Below are 25,986 nucleotides of genomic sequence, written 5' to 3'. Positions count from 1 at the left end.
TCTTGTCTTGCTTACACTAGACAAAGTTATTTTATTTCTATGGCTGTCATACAGGTCATATACCTGTCTAATATGATCTAACTGTCAGAGCCAAACGGTAAAGTGCACAAATGAACTGCTTTAAAGATATGTAGCTTGACATGGTTTGAGACCTCTCTCTAATCAACTATGGTGTTGGAAATCTGATAATATATTTTATTGGCTTTTGAAATTCTGCTTGAAACTTCCTTGTCTATGCTTTAATTAACCATTGTATCCTGGTATGATAAGTCCTCAACAATCTTAAGCTCCACTCCTCACCTCATTACACAAGAGATGTAAACCTTCCTCCTTCCTGGAGACTACCAGGACTTTACTTTTTGTGGAGTTGTCACTCCATTTCTTAGAAGCTTCTCTTGCCATTCAACTAGGGGCCCCTGTAGTTTTTCTTTGTTGTTTGAGATGAGAAAAATATTGTTTATGAATGAATATGATAAAAAGAAGAGGAAAGAGGAATCTCATTTTACCCTTTGTGCTAAAGGCCTAGTTTAAACTCATACCATTTATTCTTGCATACCTTTTAAGTTCTGGTATAAACTCAATACCTCCCATATAAATGCTTTCGGTACAGAGTCACGGATTTGATTTAAGTCTGAGAACTGGGAAAAATTAGATTCTTGGTTCTGTCTTCATTGTAAAATTTCGCCATTATGTTCCTAAGCACAAAAATATCTTGGGTCAACCTTTTCTCCTTATTACTTACTTTGACAAGCTATCATAGTTTATACTCTAGGAATGAAATGGTCATTTTAAACTGGGCAAAGGAATAATTGACTTGTTAGAAAGATCACCAGGACTTTTTCTTTTGGGGGGGATTCGGCTCTATTATATCGAGTTCCCATTCTTGGAGATCTTGTCATCATATATCTTTTTGAAAAGGACCTACACAACTGATCATTCAAAGAGATAAATTTAGAAAAAATCCCATCATGGCCCATTGATTTTCTTTTCTTAATCCTCTGCACGACTGATTTGACATCTTCCATCCATATAACTTCTTATCTGTCATCAACTGGAAAAGATTTCTCCTGAATGGTCCAGAACTTCTCCTATTTCATTCTAGACATTTCTGATTGGTTTAGGTTCATTACCTTTTATGGATTTTACTTTTGACTAAAACTTTTTTATATTATCCTTATGAACTCCCTCAATTCTTTCCCTATTCTCCTTTTTTCCTCTCACCCTAAGAAGCAATAACCTTCTCATATCTCTGTTATAGACAAAATAATCAATTACTCAGATTCACTGTTCAAAGGAGAATATAATTTTGTGGATCCTCTTGAGAGAAGGGTAAAACAAGTTACCTATAATGCGGTGGTTGTTCACACAGAATTCTATAAGACACCTTCCGTTAGAATTTATTATACTTTTTCTATGTTGGCCAATCACTCCATGTCTGCTTCTGTGTTTATAGTTTTTTCTAGCATTGAAGTCACCTATAATAGTTATTCAAAATACATTCTGCTACATGACAATAAATTAAACTGATGTCAGTTTTGAAGATTTCTTTGTTTTGGTGTGTTTATGCATTGTATAATTTTTGGTAGTCTCCCTTTCTTATATATATATCTTTTTTTTTTTTAACATTTTTTTTAACTTTTTCAATTTGGAATTTTATTTTGTAAGCCCCTTTCTATTATTTCTGGATTACACAAAACATACATGTATAAAATCAACTGCCTTTTAACTAGTGGTGAATCCAGAAATTGTATGCATATATATATTTCGTTTTGAATGTTAATAAATTTGAAATAAATAAAAATTCATTAATGTAGTTTGATAAAAAAAAAAAAAAGAATAAAAAAAAAGAATCTGATATTACAAATAGCAATAATAAAAGAAACAAATCAGTTCCACAATTCTTTTCACTTTCAGGAGTCCATAGTATCTTTTATCTTCTTACTGTATTCTTTGGGCCTGATAGAATAATTTCTTCTTAAAATCTATTTTTTATTGATTGACTACAGAATATCTATAATCTAATAATGATAAGTTCATCATAGCCATGTTTATATTTTATTGTACCCTTATTTCCTTATACATTAATATTGGTTATAAATTAGTTATTTGAGGAGTCCTTTACATTTTGATGTACTGATTGGTTCTTCTACTCAATAAAAGATTTTGAAAGAAAAAAGTAGGTATAGTATTAACACCTAATTCACAATTAATGTTAATTTCCAACATCTATCATACAGTTGAGTAATATTAAAGAAACCAATTATAAAATAAATATTATTTAGGTAAAAGGATTTTCTTTTATTTAGTGGCAAGAGTGTCCTTGGTTTATATAAATGATAAGAGGTTTAAAAAAAGAAAACAATCATGAGAGAGAACACTGCCATTTATTATGGTATTGTTTATTAATTAGTATTCATTTGTAAAGGATATTGATATGCTAATTTATGATAATGAAATTCGCACAAAAGGCTGGGTATTGTTGACATTATATTCTTCAATAATTAACTTTTTATCTGAGCTAAAGGTGTGGGTAAGTGTTTGGAAATCAATCTAGAAGAGAAAGTTAAGTTTTAGTCAGTCTAGCAACTCCTTACTGTTCAGTGCCTCAAGTTTTTTAGTGTTAATACTGTTGTGCTTATTTACGTCTGTATAAACTTTGCTTAGTAGAAAATGATATATCTCAGAAACAGGATATTCAGTAAGAGGTGTCTTTTCCAAAGATCCATACATACTACCCTAAACCATAGGAGATCCCATAAGTTTGAAGAAATCAAGATCCCAGTACCTTGGGGGCATGTAGCAGGTACGTGAAAAATATACTAAGAAAAATAAAATACAGTGAATATGTAAAATAAAGTAATAATATAGATAAAAAAAAAAAAAAGTGAATAAAATAAGGTGGAAAATAATCTTCAGTTTTTCTTAACTTTCTTTTTGAGTTATAATAATTTATTAACACTGCACATATAACATTTAGTAAATCAATTATAAAAATTCTACCAAAATTTTTAGCATAAATTTTCAATATTAACCCATAATGCAAGAGGTGAGTTTGTAGGAACCAGTCTACTTTACCAGTATAGCAAATCATAAGTTCATTATAATGCATTTTTACTGTGCTGATTTATTTATTTATATCAAAATAGATTATAGAATTTAAAAATCATCCAAAATAAATAGTTCAAAACATAAAAATGTAAGAGAAATAAAAATCGCTTAATATTGCTGTCATGGTAAGTTAAAATCAGTGGTGTTTTCCAATTCTTAATGAACCATTGCATGTTTAATCTTTTACTTTTTTATTGGTATTGTTTCATTAGTGTTTTGTTTGTTTGGTTGACTCCTAAGCGATTGACACAACCCTGACAAAGGCCTAAAATTTAGGCTGAAATGTTGGCAGAAATAAAATAACTCACACATATTTGTGTTAACTCCTACTGACTGCCCCCAATTGTATCCACGGTCAACTATACATACATCATTAGTGCTTTATAAGTGTATCGAAGTGTCAAAAAAAAATTGACATTTACTATCATATAACATTACATATATCATATAGTAGTGTTAAATTAAATATTTTAAAAATGTAAACATCAAAGAGGAATTAATAAATTCAGTGCATAAACATCTAATAACAATAATAATATGTGTGTTTTTATATATGTATAAATATAAAATTAAAAAAAAAAAAACTAGATGACAGAATATTCACCTATCATTTAGATAAAAAAAGTAAAAAACTAATATATAAGAAGATAGTCAGGGTTGCAGTCAAAAGTGAAACAAAAATAGTTGTAAACTATTTTTGTTTCACTTTTGACCGCAGCCCTGACCATCTCCTTATATATCAATTTTTACGGTCAACTATATATACATATATAAAAAACTAATATGTTACTACTTTTTATTAAGTAAACAAATTTTTGTTGTGCATTTTGTTCTTTGACTTTTTTCTTTTCATAATATAAAGAAGGATTTACTTTCAGTATGGAATGATGTATTGTGAGGGGTACTATTGTTGTAAGGTAAATAAGGAAAAAGTTATTTGTATTTCACAGTGGGATTACAAGTAACCCAATTGTTATTAAATTGATTTTGTTAATTTAATACTTTCATAACAAATGAGATGATTGTATAACCAATAAAATGATGGTTAACATATGGATTTTCCAGGTAAATGGTGGGGTATGAAAAGCATTCAGCCTATCATAGCTATTCATGGACTACAAAACAATGCCGGTTCATGGGATCCTCTATGTGAACTGTTACCAAATGAATATTCTGTGCTTGCTATTGATCTTCCAGGTCATGGGTATTCATCATACCTGCCATCTTTCCAAATTACTATCATATTGACTTTGTAGCAATTTTAAGAAGAGTTAAGGACCATTTAGGGATTGACAAAATGCGCCTTTTAGGACACTCTGAAGGTTCTAATATTTGTTTTTCTTATGCCACAATATTTCAAGAAGATGTGGAATTATACCTCGGTATTGACTGTCTAGTTCATAGTTTTGAGAACGAAACAGAAAAAGTTGATTCTTTGTGTAATGTTATTGATGAAAAAATTAAATATAGCTTAAGAGGTAATGAATTATCCAAAACGCGATCTTGGGATGAAAGCAAGCGAACTTGGATTAATGCTTTTCCATGGTCACTGAACGACAAATCAGCAGAAATAAGGTTTATGAAGGTCTATTCACTCCTGGTCAAGTAATCAAATTAGCTGAGAAAATAAAATGTCATACTTGGCTGATTAAAGCAACAAACAGTATCCTCTTTGATTTTGGAATGAGACATTGTCCCCATATAGTGAATATTGTTCAAGAGAAAGCAAAGTCATATAAACTTTTTGAAATAGAGGGAGGTCACCATGTCCACATGGATTCACCAGAAAAAATACTTCCTTTGGTCCTTGAAATCAATAGAAAACCATTGAAAACCATTTGAATAAGAAAAACAGCCCCATGAAATTCCTCAAAACAATTATAATAATATTGTATTAAGCAATATTAATTTTGTGTTGCTTTGTTTTTTACCTTGAAAATAATTATATTTTCATGTTATTTGGGTACTAAAGTAACTATTCTATCACAGGATGACTAAGATTGGTCTGAATATAAGGTAGACATTATAATATCATTTGTTTGCTTACTTCGTCCTAGTTGCAGTGATGTTAACCTTATGTATCGTTTCGATTAAGGAATAAATCTCACAAATAATAAAAATCATGTTATTGATTTTATAATATAATTTGATTCAGTTTGACCATTTAATCAATTTTTACTTTTAAGTGACCCTATTTTGTAAAATTTATCAAGAAATAAATAATAATTTAACTAATATAAGAATGTTTTGCTTAAAAAAATTTATAATATTACTACCAGAAACTTCATTGATCCACTTTTACTCTGAACTATTTATTAAACAAAAAACTTCCAACGTTTCAGCCCTAGAGCCATTTTCAAGGAGACAACCTTAATCATTGAATTGTCATAATTAATTAAATTGTCTTTTTTGCGGTTTAATTGATTATGTCTTATTTAAACCACATAATTTCAATACAAAACTATTTTTCAAAAATTGTTTTGCATTTTCTATTAACCTCATTAACAATGAGTTTAATAGAAATATGTTACAAGTTTAAAACAATATGGGAGTTTAATTGAAACAAGTTTAACTTTTTTAAAAGAGTGAAATCAGAAAGAAAATAAAACTATATTTCAGAATAATAAAATTTGGAAAAAAATATTCAAAATTACAAGTTAGTTTCATTTTACAAACACCAAACATAATAGAAATAAATAAGCAAATGGCAAACTGACATTATAATAAAATTGAAACAACAATGTGCTGTACGATCATATTTATTTCTTGTAGTATTGATGATTAGATGTCTACCTTAGATCATATCGCTGCTTTGCTTGAATAGTGGCACATCTAACAATAGAAAGATTTTTGATTTTATTTTTTAATTAGGGTTATTCCAAAGACATTACCTTAGCAGAGGGTTTCTTGCTCTACTGGTGTCCTCTATAGACTGTTCCTATGTTTTTTTTTACCCTACACCGCAGGGTCATGGCTCTTCCGCCATAAGTGTTTTGGATGTTTATGTCAAAGTTGGTAGGGTTGCAACAGTATATCATATTAAAAAATAGAAAATGATGAATAGAATGATGGAATACATCAAATACAAAATAAATAAAAGGAAGATGCGGTTAAAGTTCAGTAAAAGTATGGTAAAAGTCTGGTTGCGACCCAAGGAAAAACGCAAATAGTCATAAAACTATTTAATTTAAGCCAACTTTTCTCTCCAAGTTGGTGGTCTTCATCAGGGCTGAAAATGATACATGAGGATCTTAAATGAGGTAAAATAAGTAAGGAAATAATTAAAAAAAATAAAATTTAACAAAGGTGTGACTAATTATGATAATTTCTATAAAAATCAACAATCTAAATTTTAAAAAATAAGTACAGTGAAACATAAAATTAAAAAAGAATGACAAAAAGATTTTAGACAATTTGAAAAAAAAAAGGTTGGTCAGATGTGCTACCATTTTGCTAAAGCAGCAATATAAACAAAATAATTTCAAGAACTCAGGCGAAATCCGTACTATGTGATTTTTGTTGAACAGCTTACAATTAATTTTCAACTTGTTTTCTCTAAGGGCTATAAAACAGTTTTCTTAACTTTTCTCAGGAATTTTTTTCTTAAATCTCAAGGATTTCACACATCAAGCCATAAATAATTTGATATTATATTTTATTAAATGAAAAATATTATTTGTCTATTGATTATAAATAGCTGGAAATCCTTTTAATGCATAATTTTTTTTTCCCATTATAAAGGGCTTCTGCTATGGTTTGGTAGAAAAATTGAAGAGTCGTCTGTATTCTATAAAGAGTAGACTTATGAATAAAATTTTAGTTATTAATTTATTGAGGTGATTATATAACCAATAAAGTGATGGTTAACATATGGATTTTCTAGGTAAATGGTGGGGAAAGAAAACCATTCAGCCTATCATAGCTGTTCATGGGCAACAAGACAATGCAGGTTCATGGGATCCTCTGTGTGAACTGTTACCGGCTGAATATTCTGTTCTTGCTATTGATCTTCCAGGTCATGGGTATTCATCATACCTGCCACCTTTTCAAAATTATTATCATACTGACTTTGTAGCAATTTTAAGAAGAATTAAAAAACACTTAGATATGGATAAAATGCACCTTTTAGCACACTCTGAAGGTTCTGCTATTTGTTTTTCTTATGCTACAGTATTTCCAGACGATGTAGAATCATATTTTGGAATTGATTATCTAACTAATTGTTATGAAAATGAAACAGATAAAGCTGATTCTTTATGTAGTATTATTGATGAAAAAATTAAATACGGCCTAAGAAATAATGAATTATCCAAAACGCGAACTTGGGACGAGAGTAAGCGAACTTGGATTATTGCATTTCCTTGGTCATTGAATGAAAAATCAGCAGAAATATTAATGAAGAGAGGTGTTGCCAGAATGCCTGATGGAAAATACAGGTTTAGTCGAGATCAACGCATGAAGGCTTATGAAGCTTGTGTGTTCACCCCTGAACAAGTAATCAAATTAGCCGGGAAAATAAAATGTCATGTCCGGCTGATCAAAGCAACAAACAGTACACTTTTTGATGTGGGGTTGACGTACTGCCCTGGTATCTTTGATATTATTCAGCAAAAGGCAAAATCATTTAAACTTTTTGAAATAGAGGGAGGCCACCATGTCCATATGGATTTACCAGAAAAAATTCTTCCATGGTTCCTTGAACTACATGAAAGGCCAATAACAACTGTCTGAAAGATAAGATGAAAGGCCAAGTGAAATTTCTCGAAAGAATAAGTATTGTTTTATAAACAGCAAGATTAGTTTTGCATAATTTTACTTCTTAGTTTCAAAACTATAAATTTTATGAATAATTTGAGAAATTGTATTCTAGCTTCCAGCACTGTCACAAGATGAAAGTATGAGCTGTTCAGATTATGATGTGGATATTACATTATCATTTGTTTACAATGTTTGAGATAAATAAATAAATCTTGCAAACAATAATTGTTATATTTATTTCTAATGAGTTTGGTCCAAACCAATTAATTTTTACTAGTAAGCAAACCCACACTGTAAAATACACCATGAAATAAAATGTAATTTATGTATATATACATATATTTGATTTTTCAGCATATTTGTAAATATAAAAATTAAAATCTGCTTAAGAGATTTAAATAAATTGTGAGGATATAGCTGAAGGATTCTGAAACAAATTCAACAAAAGTCGTTAATAAATTTTTAAAAAAATCCTTAGATTCATCCTTAGATACATCCTTAGGTTCTCTTTAGTTATATCTACAGTCAACTTCATCATCAGAAAATAAGAAGTATCTAGATCTACAGTGGTTGAGTATGTTGGAGAAACTTTGTGGTGCTTTATTAGAATTCTCTTATTTGTATTTCATAGATCTGTAAAAGTATGGAATCAATTTTCTGAGTAAGAATACAGATTGACCTGGCTAAAAAATTTCAGGTTCAAATAAAATCATCTAAAAACATGGTTTTGACCTTTTTTTGCTCACGTTAACTATTTTATTGGTAATATTAATTTTTTTTAATTTGTAAGACTATTTTTACTGTCAATTCTCAGACTTTAGATAACATTTGTTTATTCATCTTTAGCATATAAAATTTTAACTCTTGATCATATTACTCTAAACCATTTCTTGCCCTTTATATTTGATGTATTCTTATTAATACATGTATACGATATAAATTTAACTATTTAACTTGAATTAAAATAAAATTACCAAAAAAAAATGACGTGAGAAAGAAATGCTCAAGTGAGATGAACCATGTTTCACAGAAGGGCAATACCAGGCCTTGGTTAACATTAATACAATACCAAAAAAATTACTAATTTATTATAACTTCCTCAACCAACGACCTAACTTACTTCAACCAGGTCAATTATTTCCTCCCCATCAAAGTTGGAATTTTAAATGAGAAAAAAACACTGGAAAGAAAGTTGTTTGCTTTTTGTTTTTAAAAAAATGGTCCAAAATCAGTAATGGGTCAACTGAATAGGATAAATACAAAAAAATTTCCTAAAAATTATCACTATTTTTATAAAATAATGCTTGTCTTGAAGTTTTGAAAATTATTAAAAAAAAATTTCAACATTTAAATACACAACACCCCTAGTTCACGTAGGATGAAAATTGGAAGATATATTCAACAGTTATGATGTCAATATTATTGTAACCAGAAACATTCACAATATTCTACTTATCTAGAGCATTGGTAAAAGTAGACAGACCTTATTACAACTTTGTTATGCTATGTATAGTGCAACACAGATTTCAAAGTGACGGAAGGCTAAAGCCGTATTGCTCTAAATGCATTGAAAATGGTTTATGAGGATGTTTTGAGTTTCAGTGTTGTAAAAATAAAAGAATGTCATATATTTCTAAAGAAATTGGTGGGATGGCACAATTTGTTTGTCATCAAATCAAAACCAACCAATGCTCAACCCATTACTGTAGTAAATTTCTCTAACTAGGAGAGTGAAATATGAATCAAAACTTATCCAAAGATAATTTATGTTTATTACAAAGGTTTGGTTGAGCTAAAGCACAGAAATTGTGGAGTGTCAATAATGGTGATCCAGAAACTGTACTCAGCAGTAAAAAAAACCTATTAATAAGACTATATCAGATTTGACTTCTTGATATTTTGAAGCTAAGGCCAATTAAGACAGGAATCCTACTGTTTCATGAAAAATCCAAATCATGGCAACGATGTCTGTCAAGAAAAAGTCTGCATATAAAATTGATAAAACAGTCTGGAATAAATTCAAAAATATGAAATCAATTATAGATGGATTATGTTGACTGTTGTATTTTTATTGTGGGAAATAACCAAAGTACAGTTCTTAAAAAACCTTTTTATTTGATATACCAATCTTTTATTCCAATCATGTGGGTCATCATCAGGGCTTTAATTAACACAAAGATTAAAACAGAAATGTTATAAAAATTATAGGTAAAACAAATCATGTAAATGGAAAAAATTATATATAAAAATAAAAATGATAACTAAACAGAAATACAATGAATAGTATAAGTGACAAAAACATAATATACAATGTAATAGTCACAATAACATAATACCATACATTTCATTTCTGTTAAATTATAATCTTAGAGTGCTACCAATGGGTAGTTTCTCTACACACCTTAACACCATTTTAACTAGATCAAATTTACTGAACAATATATTATATAAAATACAGTTGTAAATTTCAATAAAGATATTTAAAAAAATTATAATCATTTTTATTTTTAAATATATTTTTTAAATTTAATTACTTATTTTACCAATAATTTTTATAGCTCATATTTGTTTGTTTCAATTTTAGCTGTGATAGTAGGGTTATGTTTGGGTTGAATAAAAAGGATTAAAAAAAAAGACTCCTTACAAATTATTTTCTACAATGAAATTTAAAACAACCACTTATTTAATTATAATTGCTTGTTTTGCTTATGATAAAAAATATTGGCAAATTAACATAAAGTTACTCCAAATAATAAAATTTTCTTATTTTGCTGTATCTACCAAAAGCTTAAGAGGAAGATAAAGAAAAAAATACACCATGTAAAACAAAGAATCAAGATATGCGTTTAAGCCGCACATCGATACATTGAAGTTAAAAGCAGTGTAGTAGAGTTTATTACAATTTTAAGATATATAAAGAGAATGATTTGGCTTTTAAAATCTGGTTAGAATAAATACTTAATTATTTAAAATTGGTAAATAGTGCCAAGAACCTAAATTAAATTAAATTTAAGCCCAATGACATTACATGTACTCTAAAAATATTTTCATAGGATTAACTTTTCCAGTTGATGCAGATGGAATCACACATTGCAACATTTAGTCCTTTTCAATTTCGAAACCAATATTCTATTCTTAAAAACCTTAAGGGGTTCTGCAAGCTAGGGTCCACAAACCATATATCACATTCAGTAGGGCAATATTATTGTGCGATCTATAAGAATAAAATCACAAATCAGGAACAAGAACATTCAGTACATGCTATTCCTAAACCTATGGCTTCTAAATATTTTTAATTCATTACCTCTAATAAAAGTTAAAGTTTTCACGCACCTTCCACAACCCACCTCCCTCTAAAAAGAAGATAAATATAAAACCATGAAAGATTAAAACAAATTTAATTTTCTACACCTAGTTGCACGAAGAAAATTAAAATAATACTACTGAGATCATTTATTATCTGTGAATAATATAATGAGATATAATTGAATTCACATATGCAATAAGGAACCAACTTTTTTTTTTAACTATATTGAGAATTTTCATTTTAGAACATAAAATCAATGTTCAATATTATATATATATGCGATATATATCACACTTATATGTATAAAGAATTTAGGGTTTCCATCATAAATGAAAAAAAAAAGATTGATCTCAGTTATACAACACAACAAAAAAATGTTGGTTGGTTACTTGTTGCATGTGTGGATTCCTTTCTTTTTTTTTTTTTCAGATGTAGTGATTAAATAAAATAAATAAGAGCAATGCCCACAACAAATCTTTTACCAACCAAAATTAACCCTTAATAAAAACTTAGGTGACCAACACCTAAATTTAAGTTAAAATCTTGCTTTAGTCTTCTAAAAATATAGTACATTCACAATGTAAAATATCCGAGTTATGTATTGGGGAAAATAGGCAGTTTGATTGTTATTTTTACCCCCTTCTTGGTCATTTCTGACATATGGTGAAAGGAAGGGGTTATCTACAGGTAACCAACCTATTCTAACCATGGTGGGAGGGTCAAGTTTTCATTCCTTGGGATCTCCACAAAATTTAAGTCAATCTCCTCAGCTACAAACAGCCCTGTTTGGTTGGTTACTACCAGTGCACCAGCTATCATTTTCCCAGAAAAACTTAGGGGACTAAAAAGTTCCCCTACCACAAAAATATTGAGTAAAAAAATCCCAAACCCTTTTTTCCCCAATACTATCTAGTTTAACTAGCAACTAAAATTCTGATAATAGAGGAGTTATTCGAATAATACAGTCAAAAAAATGATTTTAAAGTAAAAACTAATAAACATAATTCTGCTTCTTACACTTCCATTAGATCTATATTAAAGGCAAGAGTCATAGCTGAGATGTTCTCATCAGTACACTTGATTTGATTTTCACTAAGATGAACCAAACATATTTTGAAATAATCCCAAGCTTTTTTATTTTGCTAAAATTAAATTTTAACAACTTACTATCGCAAGTTAAAAAAAAAAATAAAATAAAATAAAGAATACCTTAAAACTAGTAATAGAATAAATTATAGGCTTGTTTTAATAACCAATTTTGACGTACTACTTCTGCCAGTTTGATGATAGTCAAAAGTGGTTGTTAAAACAAGCCTGATATTTTAGTATATAAGGAGGTGAAAATTGAAAATAAAGTATTAACAATAGAACAGATTATATTTTATTTATCAACATCTAAACATGTAACTAGTAAAGGATATTTACATCAAAATTTTTGGAAAGAATTTTTGGTATTACTCCTTGTAAGAAAGGTGTAAAATAATTTTAGGCCACATTATTTTAAAAACAATATAAAACATGGAAGCCAAATATTGCCACATGGCAGTCATAAATAACAATGACAAAACTCAACATTGTCATACATAATAATACATTACATGAACATCATTCTACATAGGAAAAAAATTAAACAAAATAAAAATAAAAAACCTATGAGAAATAATAAATAAATAAAAATCTACACTCTCGTATCACATCTGTGGCCAGAGACTGACGAATTAAGTCCAGAATAGACGACCAGCTTCCTTTAGTTCAAGGTTCTTTTTTCTTTTCTTTTTTAATTTCATTTCTAGTTTTATTGAATTAACATTCAAAACGGAATGAATACATTTCAAACATGTTCCTCTTGAACTTATAGGTCCTTTATTCTGCACCACAGTTATTCAGCACACTAAATGCTATAATTAGGTATTAAAAAAGTTTATACATATCAAATTCATTTCATTATACAAATAAAGTTCAGGATTTCAAAATGGTCTATGAAATTAAAAAAATAACTAATCCTACATGATTTATTAAAAAGTTATAAAGAGTCAGTAGTTCTAAAGAGGAGTTTTTTTTTTTTTTTTTTAATTTGTGCTATCACATTACAATAAAAAAAAAAAATAATAAGAAAAAGATATTGTCATTTTTATCTAAAATAAAATGATACACCCAAAATGAAAAAAAAAAAAATTAAAATTTTTTACGAATGTATATATATATACACACATGTCAATGGTTAATACAAATACATATACATAAAATGGCATATGTGTGTATTTATATGAGAATTACATCAAAAAATGAAAATAAATCTCAATAATACAAATCTCCTAATATTATGTTAGGGTCATAATGTAAGATTGTAGTATATAGGGTAGTAGCACAGTGGCGGGAGTCAGGCGGTCTCATTCTTTAACTCTTCCGGAAGGGTGTTCTTAGGGTGTTTGTTTTCAAAATGCTGCTTGTACGTCTTTGGATCTGGCATCTGTGCCTGCAAGAATAAAAAAAGAAGATAGTAAATAATTAGCAACAATTTTACAATTAAAAAATTCAGATATAAAGCAATCATAGGTTTGTTTTTAATCACCATAAATAAAAATTATGGTTCGAAATCACTTGTTTTGTTTGAAAACAATGAAATAGACCTAATGTTCAGATCCAACCCCCCAAAATAAGCTAATAATAACCAGAGGAGCTTACAACAAAACATAAAATATCAGTTCATAATCATGAGAGATAGTTTGAAATGTTGGCACGATTAGATAAGTTACTTCGACTTATTTGTGTTTTATTTTGATCACATCCCCAACCATCTCCTCCTCGATTAAAATATCAGTTATAATGGTTTTTACTCTACATGGTACGGTTCATCATCTTGCTCCTGATATTCACTCATACCTTCCATGGGATTTCTTCAGAGATTGAAAGAAGCAATATGGTACACGATAAAACAGTTTCATCGAAAATTCTTTAGTTGCTTGGGGTACTTAGTAATATTGGATAATAAAAAGGATGAAGCAACATTTCGTAATTCTTAATTTATGTAATTTTTTTTTACATGTATTTGCAGAGGAGGTTCCTGGAAAGTGGCAATGATGGTTGACTCAATAATATTTAAAATAACCAGCTTAAAAATACAACATAAAATATCCATTATAATTAGAAATGCCAACAGTTTTTGTGATTTTACTGCTCCAGATGTCAGCATAGAAGCAGAAAGTTCCCAAGCAACAAATAGGCATTAAAAAAGGCATATTGGAAAGTATTGTAACAAGATTTATTTTCACAAATAAGTAACAAATGTTTCTAATAGCTTTTTGATGCCAAACATCAACATAATAGAGTTATAATTCCCGTTATAATAAAGTTATAATTTAACAATAATTCACGAGATACAGCTTTTTTAAAGCCAATAGTTTTTGTTTTGTTTTTTCAGAAAAATTAGTTTCGTGAATTTATTTAAACAAATATCTTGGAAACTAACATTCTTCAAATTGAGTTCTAATATAAGTCTTTACATTCATTATTTGCCTAGATACAGTTTGTCAAACACTAATGTTTTTTTTATTAAACAATGAAAAATCAACATTATTTGAATTTATTTTGACAAATATCATGAAAATTGCTACTCTTATGGAGATGTTCAATATAAACACTTTGTTCGACAAGCTTCAAACTGAGCGCTGATAGATATCTATACCTCAAATAGTTCCAGATACATCAAACTTTTCTCATTTTCAATGTATGTTCCACATTCCAAAATCATGAAAACAAATTTATAAACCTCACTCTAGCAATAAAAATACCTAAAATTAATCACAATTCCTTGTTTGGAAAAAATGCCAGTGTTTGAAAAATTATATCTCAGAAAATACTGAACATAAAGAGCTAAATTAGGACTCAATTTGAATCTTTATAAATGTACCACACAGTAGTATAATCACTATTTACCTAGGAATTAGAGTTTTCATGACATTTGCCAAAATATATACACAAAGTATTGTTTATCGTTATTTGGAAAAATTATTGGTATTTAAAACTGGACCCCGGAAAATATTAAACATAAAGAATTATATTAGAGTTCAAATATTAGAAAATGAACGCAACTTTAAAAAAGGTTTTAACAATTTTTTTTGTGCGCTATATAGTTTTAAATGTATTGATAGTTTTCAAGATACTGAGCATTGAATCAAATGGCGAAAAATATTTATTTTGTTTTTATAGAATAAAATAAATCTGTGGTGTTGTCAACTGGAACAGTTCAATAACTACTTTTCAAGGACGTTTACTGTCCATGTTGTATCGTCTAGCTAAATATTTGAATTATTTTCCAACTGAAAACGTGGGTTAGCTGTTGAGAAAATACTGTCTTCACAAAAAAAAAACGTAATGTTGACGGGAGTGTACAGAAACAAAAGTACAAAAGCGAAAACTTATAATGAGTAAACTTTTAAATTCTGTATAAAAAAACTAAATAAAAAAAGAAATGATGAAATCTATTCATTGTAAATGGATTTCAATGTATAAAAAATGCACTGCACTATACTGACACTGAAGACGTGTTCCGGTAACATCATGTTTTCTCCTTTCAAAATTTAAGATAACACAGTTACAATACAACTTTGAATTAACCAAAATTCGCGCAAATTTATCCTTTAAATTTCATTGAGTTACATACTTAAGCTACTTGTAATAGATTAGGAGTTATTAGCTACAGAACAAACAAATCTGCGGCGGCCATTCGTCTATTACAAACAGTTTTTTATTAGAATCCATTGCAAGAGATTAGTTTAAAATTACTTCTAGACCAACTAGAAATTTTACTGGACAAGGATGTACTGCATCTTAAGCGATGAATTGAAAGAAGTGCGCTAAAATTCGCATGAAATTCAAAACATTGTTCTAGTTTCTACAGAAGCAAACTTAATAACTAACAAATGAAGATTTTGATTCGATGTATAGAATCGAAATTAATTTGCTAAAATATAAACACAAATACAAAAATTATTATTCTCTGATTCGCCTGAAAATATTTTTTGGCTTTGAATGCTTTTATAAATCGTGTTTTTCACATTTATCCGTTAAAAAAGTGAAGTCAATCAACCATCCATTACAGGTTCCTAATTGTGAAAAGGTTTGATTATATCAAATAAGGAATTTTTTAAAATCCTTTTAATAAAATTAGTCATATGATTTGCCTCTTGTTTCACCATCATATCTCCACGAGCATTAAACAATCTGCATGGTAGGGGATTTGCTGACATTTTGAAAACTATTTTTACAACATTCATAATACGTTGAAATGGTATTTTGGCAAATAATTCTTGATTTATGATGCAGTGACTACATTTAATGTTCAGAAAGGATTCATCGTTCTAACAATGTGAAATAAATATATTATTGCTGGCGCACCATCAATTATTATTGCTTTTTTATCTTAATTACTTTCTCGTTATTACAATACAGTCGCGAAAGTATTTGCAAAAGGCTTAAAACTCATATATTTCAGAATAGTTAGCATTCGCTGGAATTAAATACAATAAAAGCAATGCGCCTAAAACATCCACATCATAGTTTAACATAAAAATCGACCTGAGACCAAAGACTCAAAACCCATGTTACTTGGATAATAAATAAACAACCATCTGCCGTTAATGACAACTAATGTGTTTCAAGCCTATAAAATTATGAGTTTCCCAGTAAACTCTGATATGGAATATATCATCGGAATTTCTTCTCTTCTATTACTGGTGGGGATGGTCTGTTTTGATAGGTTTTAATCATCCTCACTGTCTCTCAATAAAATATTTATTTATTTTACCTTTGATTTATAATTACTATATGCCTGCTTATTTTTTAAATCATTGCTAAGATTATTAAATTTTCAATCGATATAATTTATAAGTGGTCACGAGACAGGAGTTAAATAGAATCCGTAATAATAAATCATACATTATCAGTAAATGTAACTTAGAAATGAAAATGACACAGTGGATCTACAATGCCCGTAATTTGTGTATATATAAAAGGGAATAGTTCGAATCTTTGTTTACAATAAACTTTTGAAATACTATACTGATTTACATGCCGTCTTTTTATAAGTATTCCCTTTGGCCTAGGAAATGTTTAAAGCTGCTTAAATTCTCAATTTATTCTGTAGAAAAAACGTTATAAACAAAATTAAATGTTGTTGATGCTTAGCTTGGGAAGTATACATTTTTCACGATTATTATATATCAACCGATTTGTCTCTTTTATAAGAATGAGAAAAAATAAAACTGATTCCATTAAATTATATTATGTTTACAAAAAATTATATAAAGATAATGGGACTTGGGGTAATTAAATCAACAATTTTTTTAAAGATAAAGCAAATTATATTAGTTTTAAGCGTCGACTGAATATCTTTAAATACAGATTTTCAGATAGAAATTAAAAATAAGAAAATCTTTAACATGATTACTTCGCAGGATTTTGTTTTTCTCTTGGTGACCATCGTTTATATAATCGTTCGTAACTCCTCTGCATTTTATCTAATTATATGTATAGCGAAGATACAGCCTATTGGATTTTTGCCCAAATATTTTTAAAAAATTATAGAATTCAGGAAGGTTTTCCTTGAATTTTGTTTATTGCTTATTATAACTTGAAAACCATACCCTGAACATTCTAAATGATGATTAATTGCCTACATAGATCCTTATTGGACCAATATTAGTAATGAGAGGTGAAATAATTTTTGTATTACAGTTTGATGAAAATCGGGTTAGTAAAGATTATAGACACCATATATTTTACTTACCAATTTTAATTATATATTATTACAGTATATTTTAATTATATATTATTACTATATAGTTTAATTAGAGTTGTGTATACTACTATACACTATATACTAAATAGATGTAATAAGCAATTAATTCAATCATGAATTCAGTAAGCAAATAAAAATAATAATGAACATTTGATTTAAATTAAATATAATAGACAGTATTTTAAAATCGAACTTTATTATACATACATTAATCGTAATAATTAATGCAGGACAGTTAATTACGCGCTAAGCGCCCAATCGTTGTCAAAATAAGCTCTCATATAATTAGTCAATTAATTAGTTCTAAATATTATACAGCATTAAAAACAATCCATGTATTTCAATTAATAGACATCCTGTTTAATATGTTCCAATAGTATAAATAAATAATAAATGAACTAAGGAGTAATTTCAACGTTAAATTGAATTTTGTATTTTAAAAAGGGAATGAAAATAAGTTTTGAACAATAAGTGCTTGAATATTCCATAAATCATAATGTATTCTTTGGTAAAATCTCGATAATGTTTTCTACCTTCAGAGAAACGATTTTGCTAAAACAAAAGATTAACTGCAGATTTACTAAATTGAGATTTTCGTTCATTTAAACATATAGGACCATGAACGGCCGTATTAAAAGGCACATTAATAATTGTGAAGTTTTTTTTACTAATATAATTATATAAAAATGACAAGAAACGCGACAGCTGATCATTGGAAGTTCTGAGGGATGAATGTATCAATCAAAGCATTTTTGTCATGTCCGCGTATAAAAATTACAAATTAGACTATCAGAAGTGATTGATAAAGAGGTATTGAAATTATTACCAAATAATTTAGGAATTAGAAACGCGAGTAGAATCATTTTCACCAAGGTCAATAAACGTACATATTTATAAATAATAGTGCTGGCAAAAGTGTAAAACCACGTAAATTCAAAATGTTTATTTTATTTTTGGGTAATCTTCAGCTGTAGAACTTCAAAATCAGCTGTATCACTTCAGTTCCAAAATTGTTAATAAAAATATTTATTTGTAATTTACAATTTAGGTACTAGGCTCTATATAGCTCAATCTACCTTTATGGTGCTTTCCAATTAGAAAATATCAATCTGGTTTGGAGAAAGGAAAGGCAAGTCAACCATCGATCAGATTGCAAGCCTTAAAACTGGGGTAACGTTGAGTACAGAATAAAGAAACATCATCTGTTCACAAATCTGAACTCAGACTATGAGGCCATAGTCAATAACTTTATGCAGCAATTCAAGAACGTGGAATTCCATCCCATACATATATATAAAGAAGGCTTATAAAAATAATGATATTAACAGTTGTGTCAAAATTGAGTGAGTTCTCCTGTGATAAAAGTGTTTCAATTGTTTCGTTTAACCCAAGAGAAAGATTATGGACTCGGAAATACAAAACAGCAGCACTAACATGTGCTGTTGATGTCACGAGGTCTCTCGAAGCTCTAAACGAAACATTGACCTCAAGGCTGCCCAAGACATTGGACTAACAATTAATGAAGAAAAAACTAAACATATGAGGGGTGTTGGGTCTGAGGCAACTTGCACAGAAGGCTTTGTGGAGCTAAGTCTTTAGTGTTTGAAAGTGCTTCCCAATTTTCTTGTCTTTGGTGTGTTGTCAATTTCAATAACAACATTTTTATGGAGGTGAACAAGAGGAGCCTATGACAATAGGAGCTATTTTCGGCTGCGCAAATACATCCAAAACAGTCAACGTATCACTAAGATATATGTCTATATAGTAGTAAAAATTGTTATATAAGAAGATGGTCGGGGTTGCGGTCAAAAGTGAAACAAAAATAGTTAACAACTATTTATTTTCCTACAAAAATAGTTAACAACTATTTATTTTCCACAAAAATAGTTGTTAACTATTTTTGTTTCACTTTTGACCGCAACCCTGACAATCTTCTTATATATCACTAAGAGAGTACTCAACAAGACACTGATCCTCCGTGTCCTCTTATTCTAATTCGTATCATATAGAGAAAATTTTTTCTAAGAGTATTCGGTCTCCTAAAGATTGGCGAACATTCGAGGACAAATGCCAAGCTGTAAAAGCTTTGCAGGGACATTGACATAGTAAATATCACTAAGCTTGGAAGACTAAGCTAGACCGGACATGTAGGCATGATAGTACAAGAGCCCAAGAGGAGAAAAAAGGCAGTTATCTCACCCCAATTTTTGATTACTTTAATGAAAACTATGTATAATTAATAGTCAAAATTGATGAGTCTGCCAAGTATAGGTAGGGGGAATAAAGAATGGTGGCTGTTTCAAAGCGATAAAAAAAAACAACTAATTTTCATAAAAACTAATTTATTTCATTCGGAGCTCTATAACTTAAAAATTAGGAACACACAAGAAAACCTAAGAGAACATCATTTAAAGTAGAGTAAATTTGCTAAAATATGAGCCCTAATAGAGTTATTTACGCTATATTATTATTATTATTACGTTTTCGAGATATAGCTTTTTACAAGGCAACATTTCATAAAAATGTTGTATGGGACGTACTGAAAGATCAGTAGTTAGTGAATTTATTTTGAAAAATGTATATCTAAAAAACCATTTGACGTACAGATGTCTATTAGCACTCAAATTAGAGCTAGTTTAATGAATTATAAAGTAGTTTATAATGTTTATCTTCGTAGGAGTAATAGTTTAAATGAAATTTGCTAAAATAAATAGATTTATAGTTGTTCGGACAAATTTTCATTTGCCAAATTCATATTCATATGTGAATATCATAAAAACTACTACCCCTACGAAGATAATTGTCATAAGCTACTTTATAGTAAGTTAAATTTCCTTTATTTTGAGTGCTGGCAGACATATGTGCGTCTTATGGATCTAGAGATATATATTTTCAAAAATCCAACATTTTATACGAACAACTAGAAATTAACATTTTGTGAGTTTACTTTGTCCTACTCCTACAAAGATAAACATGATTAACTATTTTGTAGTAAATTTAACTAGCTTTAATTTGAGCGTTGGCAAACATCTATACGTCCAATGGTTTCTGAAATGAAGTTTTCCATAAATCAAACTTGTTACCCGAACAACTATAAATCAATTTATTTAAGCAAATATGAAAACTACTATTCCTACGAAGGTAAAGTTCATAAACTTATTTATAGTCCATTAAACTAGCTTTAATTTGAGTGCTAATAGACATCTGTCCGTCACATAGTTCCTTAGATATAGAATTCTCAAAATAAATCAACTAACGACTAATCTTTCAGTAGATTATTAAGAAATTTTGCTTTTTAAAAAGCTATATCTCGAGAACTATTGGACGTAAATAGCTCTTTTAGGGCTAACATTTCAGCAAATTTACTCTTCTTTAAATAATGTTCTCTTAGATTTTCTATTGTTGTTTGTAGTTTTTAAGATATAGAGCTCCGAATGAAAAATTAGTGTTTTTTAAAGGTTTTTAAACAGCCGCCATTTTTTATTCCCCCAACCTACACTTGGCAGACTCATCAATTTTGACTATTAATTATACATAGTTTTCATTAAAGTAATCAAAAATAGGGGTGAGATAACTGGCTCTTGTACAAGAACAATGACGCCACGAGGAATCTAGGAAAAAAACAAATTGTTATGGTACCTACTTTTTTTTTTTTCTATTTAATAACTATGTATTTCAGTTTTTAACAATATATTTTCGGTCGATTACCTCCGGTCTTTTCTCGATTTTCGCAATCTGATAGATTCCCTGGATTTAAATGTCTCTTGGTAGAGAACCTATTTAACTATAAAATTACACACTGGAAGATTGCTGGTTGACCGTGTGTATTAATGAATGGAATAAGGCCCGAGTGCGGTCAAATAATACTCAAATTGTAATAACTATTTTAATTGAGCCAATAATATATATTCCTATATATATCCTAGATTCCTCGTGGCGTCAGATACAATAAAATAGTTATTACTATTCGAGTTTTATTTGACCGCACCCGGACCATATTCCATTCACTATAACATTATACATGAGGAGAAGATGGTTGGGGGTGCGGTCAATGAAACACAAATAAGTATGACTAACTTATTTTAATGTGCCGACGTTTCGGCTAGAGTTTCTAGCCTTCTTCAGGGCTGCTCGCTGAAAAGTTGAGCACCTAATGAATTAATTATACATAGTTTATACATTAGGTGCTCAACTTTTCAGCGAGCAGCCCTGAAGAAGGCTAGAAACTCTAGCCGAAACGTCGGCACATTAAAATAAGTTAGTCATACTTATTTGTGTTTCATTGACCGCACCCCCAACCATCTTCTCCTCATTTATCATCCACGGTCAACTATCTCTCATAATTATAACATTATACGTACAATTTCTGAGCTAAGTGCTTTTTATAGTTATGTATTATTTATGATAAAACAAAAGGCTTTGAGGTGAAAACTTAGGCAGGTTTCATTAGTCGTTAATCCGTTTTTTGCTTAGTCGGATGAAATACGGGAAGGAGGAACCCAACCCTCCCACATAATTTGAAAACACGAAAATTTGGAATTTGAGAATATACTTTAAACTACCAAAATTTTGATGAAACATTACTCATAATACCAAATATGTTCATCTGTTCAAGAGATAACATGGCACACATAGGCAGACATAATAATGGTTGAAAAAGCGTTTTCTGGACTCAGGGGGCCCTAAAAAGCGCGGATTTATTGAAAACAGCACATCGACAATTTCACCCCATTACTTACTTTCCTTACTTATTAGCGGGAGGAAAGTAAAAAGTAAATTACAACAAAATCCTAGATAATCTAATCTTAAACGAAAAACAACCTATAACGCGGCATCCTAAAAAATCACGAATGACCTGGTTACCTTAAAACCTAATAAATGCTTTCCCATTTGATTAAAAACAATCTAGCAATAAACGTTCCGCGGTTATGTTTACAGTAATAATGAATTAATAATTAAGCATCTACAGAAATACTTAAGAAACGGTACATAAGTATGTGATATCAGGTATGGAAATAAAATAATGCACGTAGGTAAACTAAAACCCGATATAATAAACAGTATGTTTGAGTCCCATTCAACCCTTTCTAATGGAAATTGGAATCTATATTATTTTGATTGAAATACGTGCATACATTTCATTATCTTTTTTTTTATTTTGTCTTTATGTGACTTAAAGTTATTACAATCCCTAAAGTCTTGGAAGATAAAACACAAGAAAATCGGTCTGAGATAAACATCATGTTACACCATACTGTCTGTCTTCCATGTACCCTTCTCCTTTGACTTTCACAACTGTTTAGCACTTTCTATTTCTAATAACCAACTCATCCCAGGATGGTCCAATAAATTTGGAAGATGCAAATTATTATCTACCATTGAATTTTTGTTGCTATTCATTTTTAATGCTCTATGTAACTTTATTATGGGAGGTTGGATGGAAAATATTTTATGGATAATCGAGCATAAAATTTTATTTCATTTTAAAAATAATCTTTGTGTATACACACAAACGCACTCATGAATCTTAATTTCTTTAAACTATCATACTTTAAATTAAAAATTGTATCACAGCTAACACCAGCAAACACAATCTTCTGTCTAGTTTCTAAATATCCAAATTTGATTCCTTCCATGAACCAAGTAAAATAAAAAAATAGTTTAACATTTTAAATTTGATAAAAATTTCCTACAATTTAAAACCAATTTGAGCTCTCAGTATGACCATTAATACCCAAATTAGAATTCTAACATTGACCATTTTTCCTCAGCATTGGGGTATATGTCATTTGTAAATATTGTCAAAAACATTCATTCAATGAGAACACTTACATAGAACAAATTAAGTATTAGATAATTAAGAAGTAAATTTAATTAGCTTTCATTTCAGTCTGTAACAAAATGTTTAGACCATATGGTTCTCTAAAAATGACAGATAACCAAAAATAAAGAAGGAATTTGAGAGAAAAAAATGAAAAACTGTTTAACTTGTAATTGTTAAATTTCAATTAAATCCTAATACAAATTATGAACACATAATGAAAACTAGCTGTAGATATCACGATTATACCCAAAACTTAAACTGTCCAACTGCTAATTATAAAAAATTAATAATAACATCGACAGTTTTTTCTTCCTCAAATTTCACTAGTATTTTGGTTATCTGATTTTTAAGAGAATTGTTTAGTGAAAACATTGTGTAATGCCTGTAATGAAAGCTACTAAAATTTATTTTAAAGAATTATTTTCGTAGAATGAATATTTTTGACGATATTTCACAAAATAAATGACAATTTTTGACTTTTAGAGGTTGTATGAAGAGCTTTATTTGGAAAGTAAAGGTAGCACATAACTCATTATGACTTCAAAATGTATTAACTTTAAAAAAGATAGAATTGAAAAGAAAAGCAAACTTTTCTGCCAGGATTTTAGTATTGTTGTTACTTAGAAAAGGCTAGGAAAACACAGATTTCACTGTTCTTACAAAATCAAATTTTTAAGTAACAAATAAAGTTACTTAAATGGAGGTTTTAGCTAGCATTCATTGTATAGAAATAAAATTTAGTTGTTAGAATACAAACACAAATATTTTCTTTGTTGACTTGTTTAATCTGTTTATTAAATCCTATATATTAAATAGTTAATATATTTTATTTTTTAATAAACTTTAGTAATTAATATATTTAGTAAATAAATTAAGTTAATAAAACTAATTAGTGAATTGGAAGGACAGGTTTAGGAAAAACACTGCATTGCAAATTACAAATTTGATAAAATTGATTTTATAAATTTTAATTTGATGGTTGACAATAGAAAAATGATAAAATAGTTTAATATCAATACTTAAATGGTTTCAACCAGAGAAGAAGTAAAAATACATCATCTTACACCATTCTTACTTGCATAGAACCTTCACCCTTCTGACTTTCATAATCATATTACACTGTCTATTTGTAATAAAATTTAATGTTATAATTTTAAAAGTTAGAGTATAATTGGTGTCAAACAGAATCCTTCCCTAGTCAGGTTCAAACTATCACATGTAACTATCTTCATATTGCATAAAACACAAGTATATGTACATTGTTACTACTTTAAATTATTTATTGTCATTTACATGAAAAGAATTTTATTGGACTTTGGAAATAACATAGAAGAGTAGGACATCAATGATTAACAACTTTAATAAACTATTAGACTAACTAAATTAGATAACTCATTCAATAAAATAAAAATACATTTACAGTGTTAGAAGGTGAAATGAATGAAGACAAATTATAAGAAAACTAGGTTGCATGGATAAACATCATGTAACACTGCATTACCTTCCATATACACTCTATTAACTTTCACAACCTCATAATACTTTCTATTTGTCTTTTTCAAAATAGTTTTAATAGTTATGCTGACAGAAAAACTTTAACAGGTACATACTAGAATTTATCAATTGAGAAAGAAATTAAAGGGTGTAACTATGAAAGTAAATTCAGCAAATTTTATATATATATAAACAATTTTTCAGAAAAAATTCGAAATTTATTTTTGAAAATCTAATGTTTGATTATATAACATTTTCAGGCATTAAAAAAAATAAAATAAGTTAGTGATAATAGTGTGTAAGTTAATCTGTAATTAAAATTTTTACAGTTGAGTGGAAAAGTGACAAAATTAATACATAAATAAGGTTAATATGACTAATTTCACAGAATAGCCAGCAAAAAATTTTCAATTGTTGGGAAATGAGAGGTGCATTTATATTTAAGACTGTCAAGAGGATGGCCAGGTTGGCCATAACATTGGACATTTAAAGTATTAAAAAAGAGCATTTTGAGACTTAATTTGAATACAATTAATTTTATTTAAACAATAAAACCAGTCTCGAAGAAGTAATAAGATTAAATATAAAATAATGCAAGTTTAAAAACATTGTTTAATACAAATTTCAGGTTTTTTATATTTACTTAATGTTATGGAGGATGTGACTTTTGCAGTTACTCTTCAGTGAAGGTAATTA

At 28.8% G+C, this 25,986-nt stretch overlaps 2 protein-coding genes across 4 annotated transcripts in view; one reads left to right on the top strand and one right to left on the bottom strand.

Moving 5' to 3' along the window:
* The first annotated feature begins 2,485 nt into the window (after positions 1-2,485).
* On the top strand, positions 2,486-8,091 carry LOC106680996 (probable serine hydrolase). Of its 3 annotated transcripts, none has more exons than XM_014421082.2 (3): positions 2,665-2,803; positions 4,174-4,312; positions 6,992-8,091. In XM_014421082.2, the coding sequence occupies exons 2-3, from the start codon at positions 4,219-4,221 to the stop codon at positions 7,837-7,839; spliced, it is 942 nt and encodes a 313-aa protein (XP_014276568.1). In that variant the 5' UTR covers positions 2,665-2,803; positions 4,174-4,218; the 3' UTR covers positions 7,840-8,091. The 3 variants fall into 3 exon arrangements, with proteins under 3 accessions (XP_014276567.1, XP_014276568.1, XP_066904729.1); XM_067048628.1 differs by having other exon boundaries at positions 4,174-4,430; XM_014421081.3 differs by lacking the exon at positions 4,174-4,312 and having other exon boundaries at positions 2,486-2,803.
* Positions 8,092-12,531: 4,440 nt separating this feature from the next.
* The window catches only part of LOC106680991 (zinc finger protein 706), a 15,890-nt gene continuing 2,435 nt past the window's right edge, over positions 12,532-25,986 (bottom strand). The window contains exon 2 of the mRNA XM_014421075.3: positions 12,532-13,649. Coding sequence (XP_014276561.1) covers positions 13,554-13,649 — 96 coding nt within the window. The 3' untranslated portion in view covers positions 12,532-13,553. The remainder of the gene's footprint in view (positions 13,650-25,986) is intronic.

Source organism: Halyomorpha halys, unplaced genomic scaffold (genome assembly GCF_000696795.3).
Source record: "Halyomorpha halys isolate HHAL.00 unplaced genomic scaffold, Hhal_1.1 Scaffold302.1, whole genome shotgun sequence".
Taxonomy (NCBI): Eukaryota; Metazoa; Arthropoda; class Insecta; order Hemiptera; family Pentatomidae; genus Halyomorpha; species Halyomorpha halys.
The sequence above is the reverse complement of the archived record's forward strand: the minus strand, read 5'-3'. Positions and strand labels throughout refer to the sequence as shown.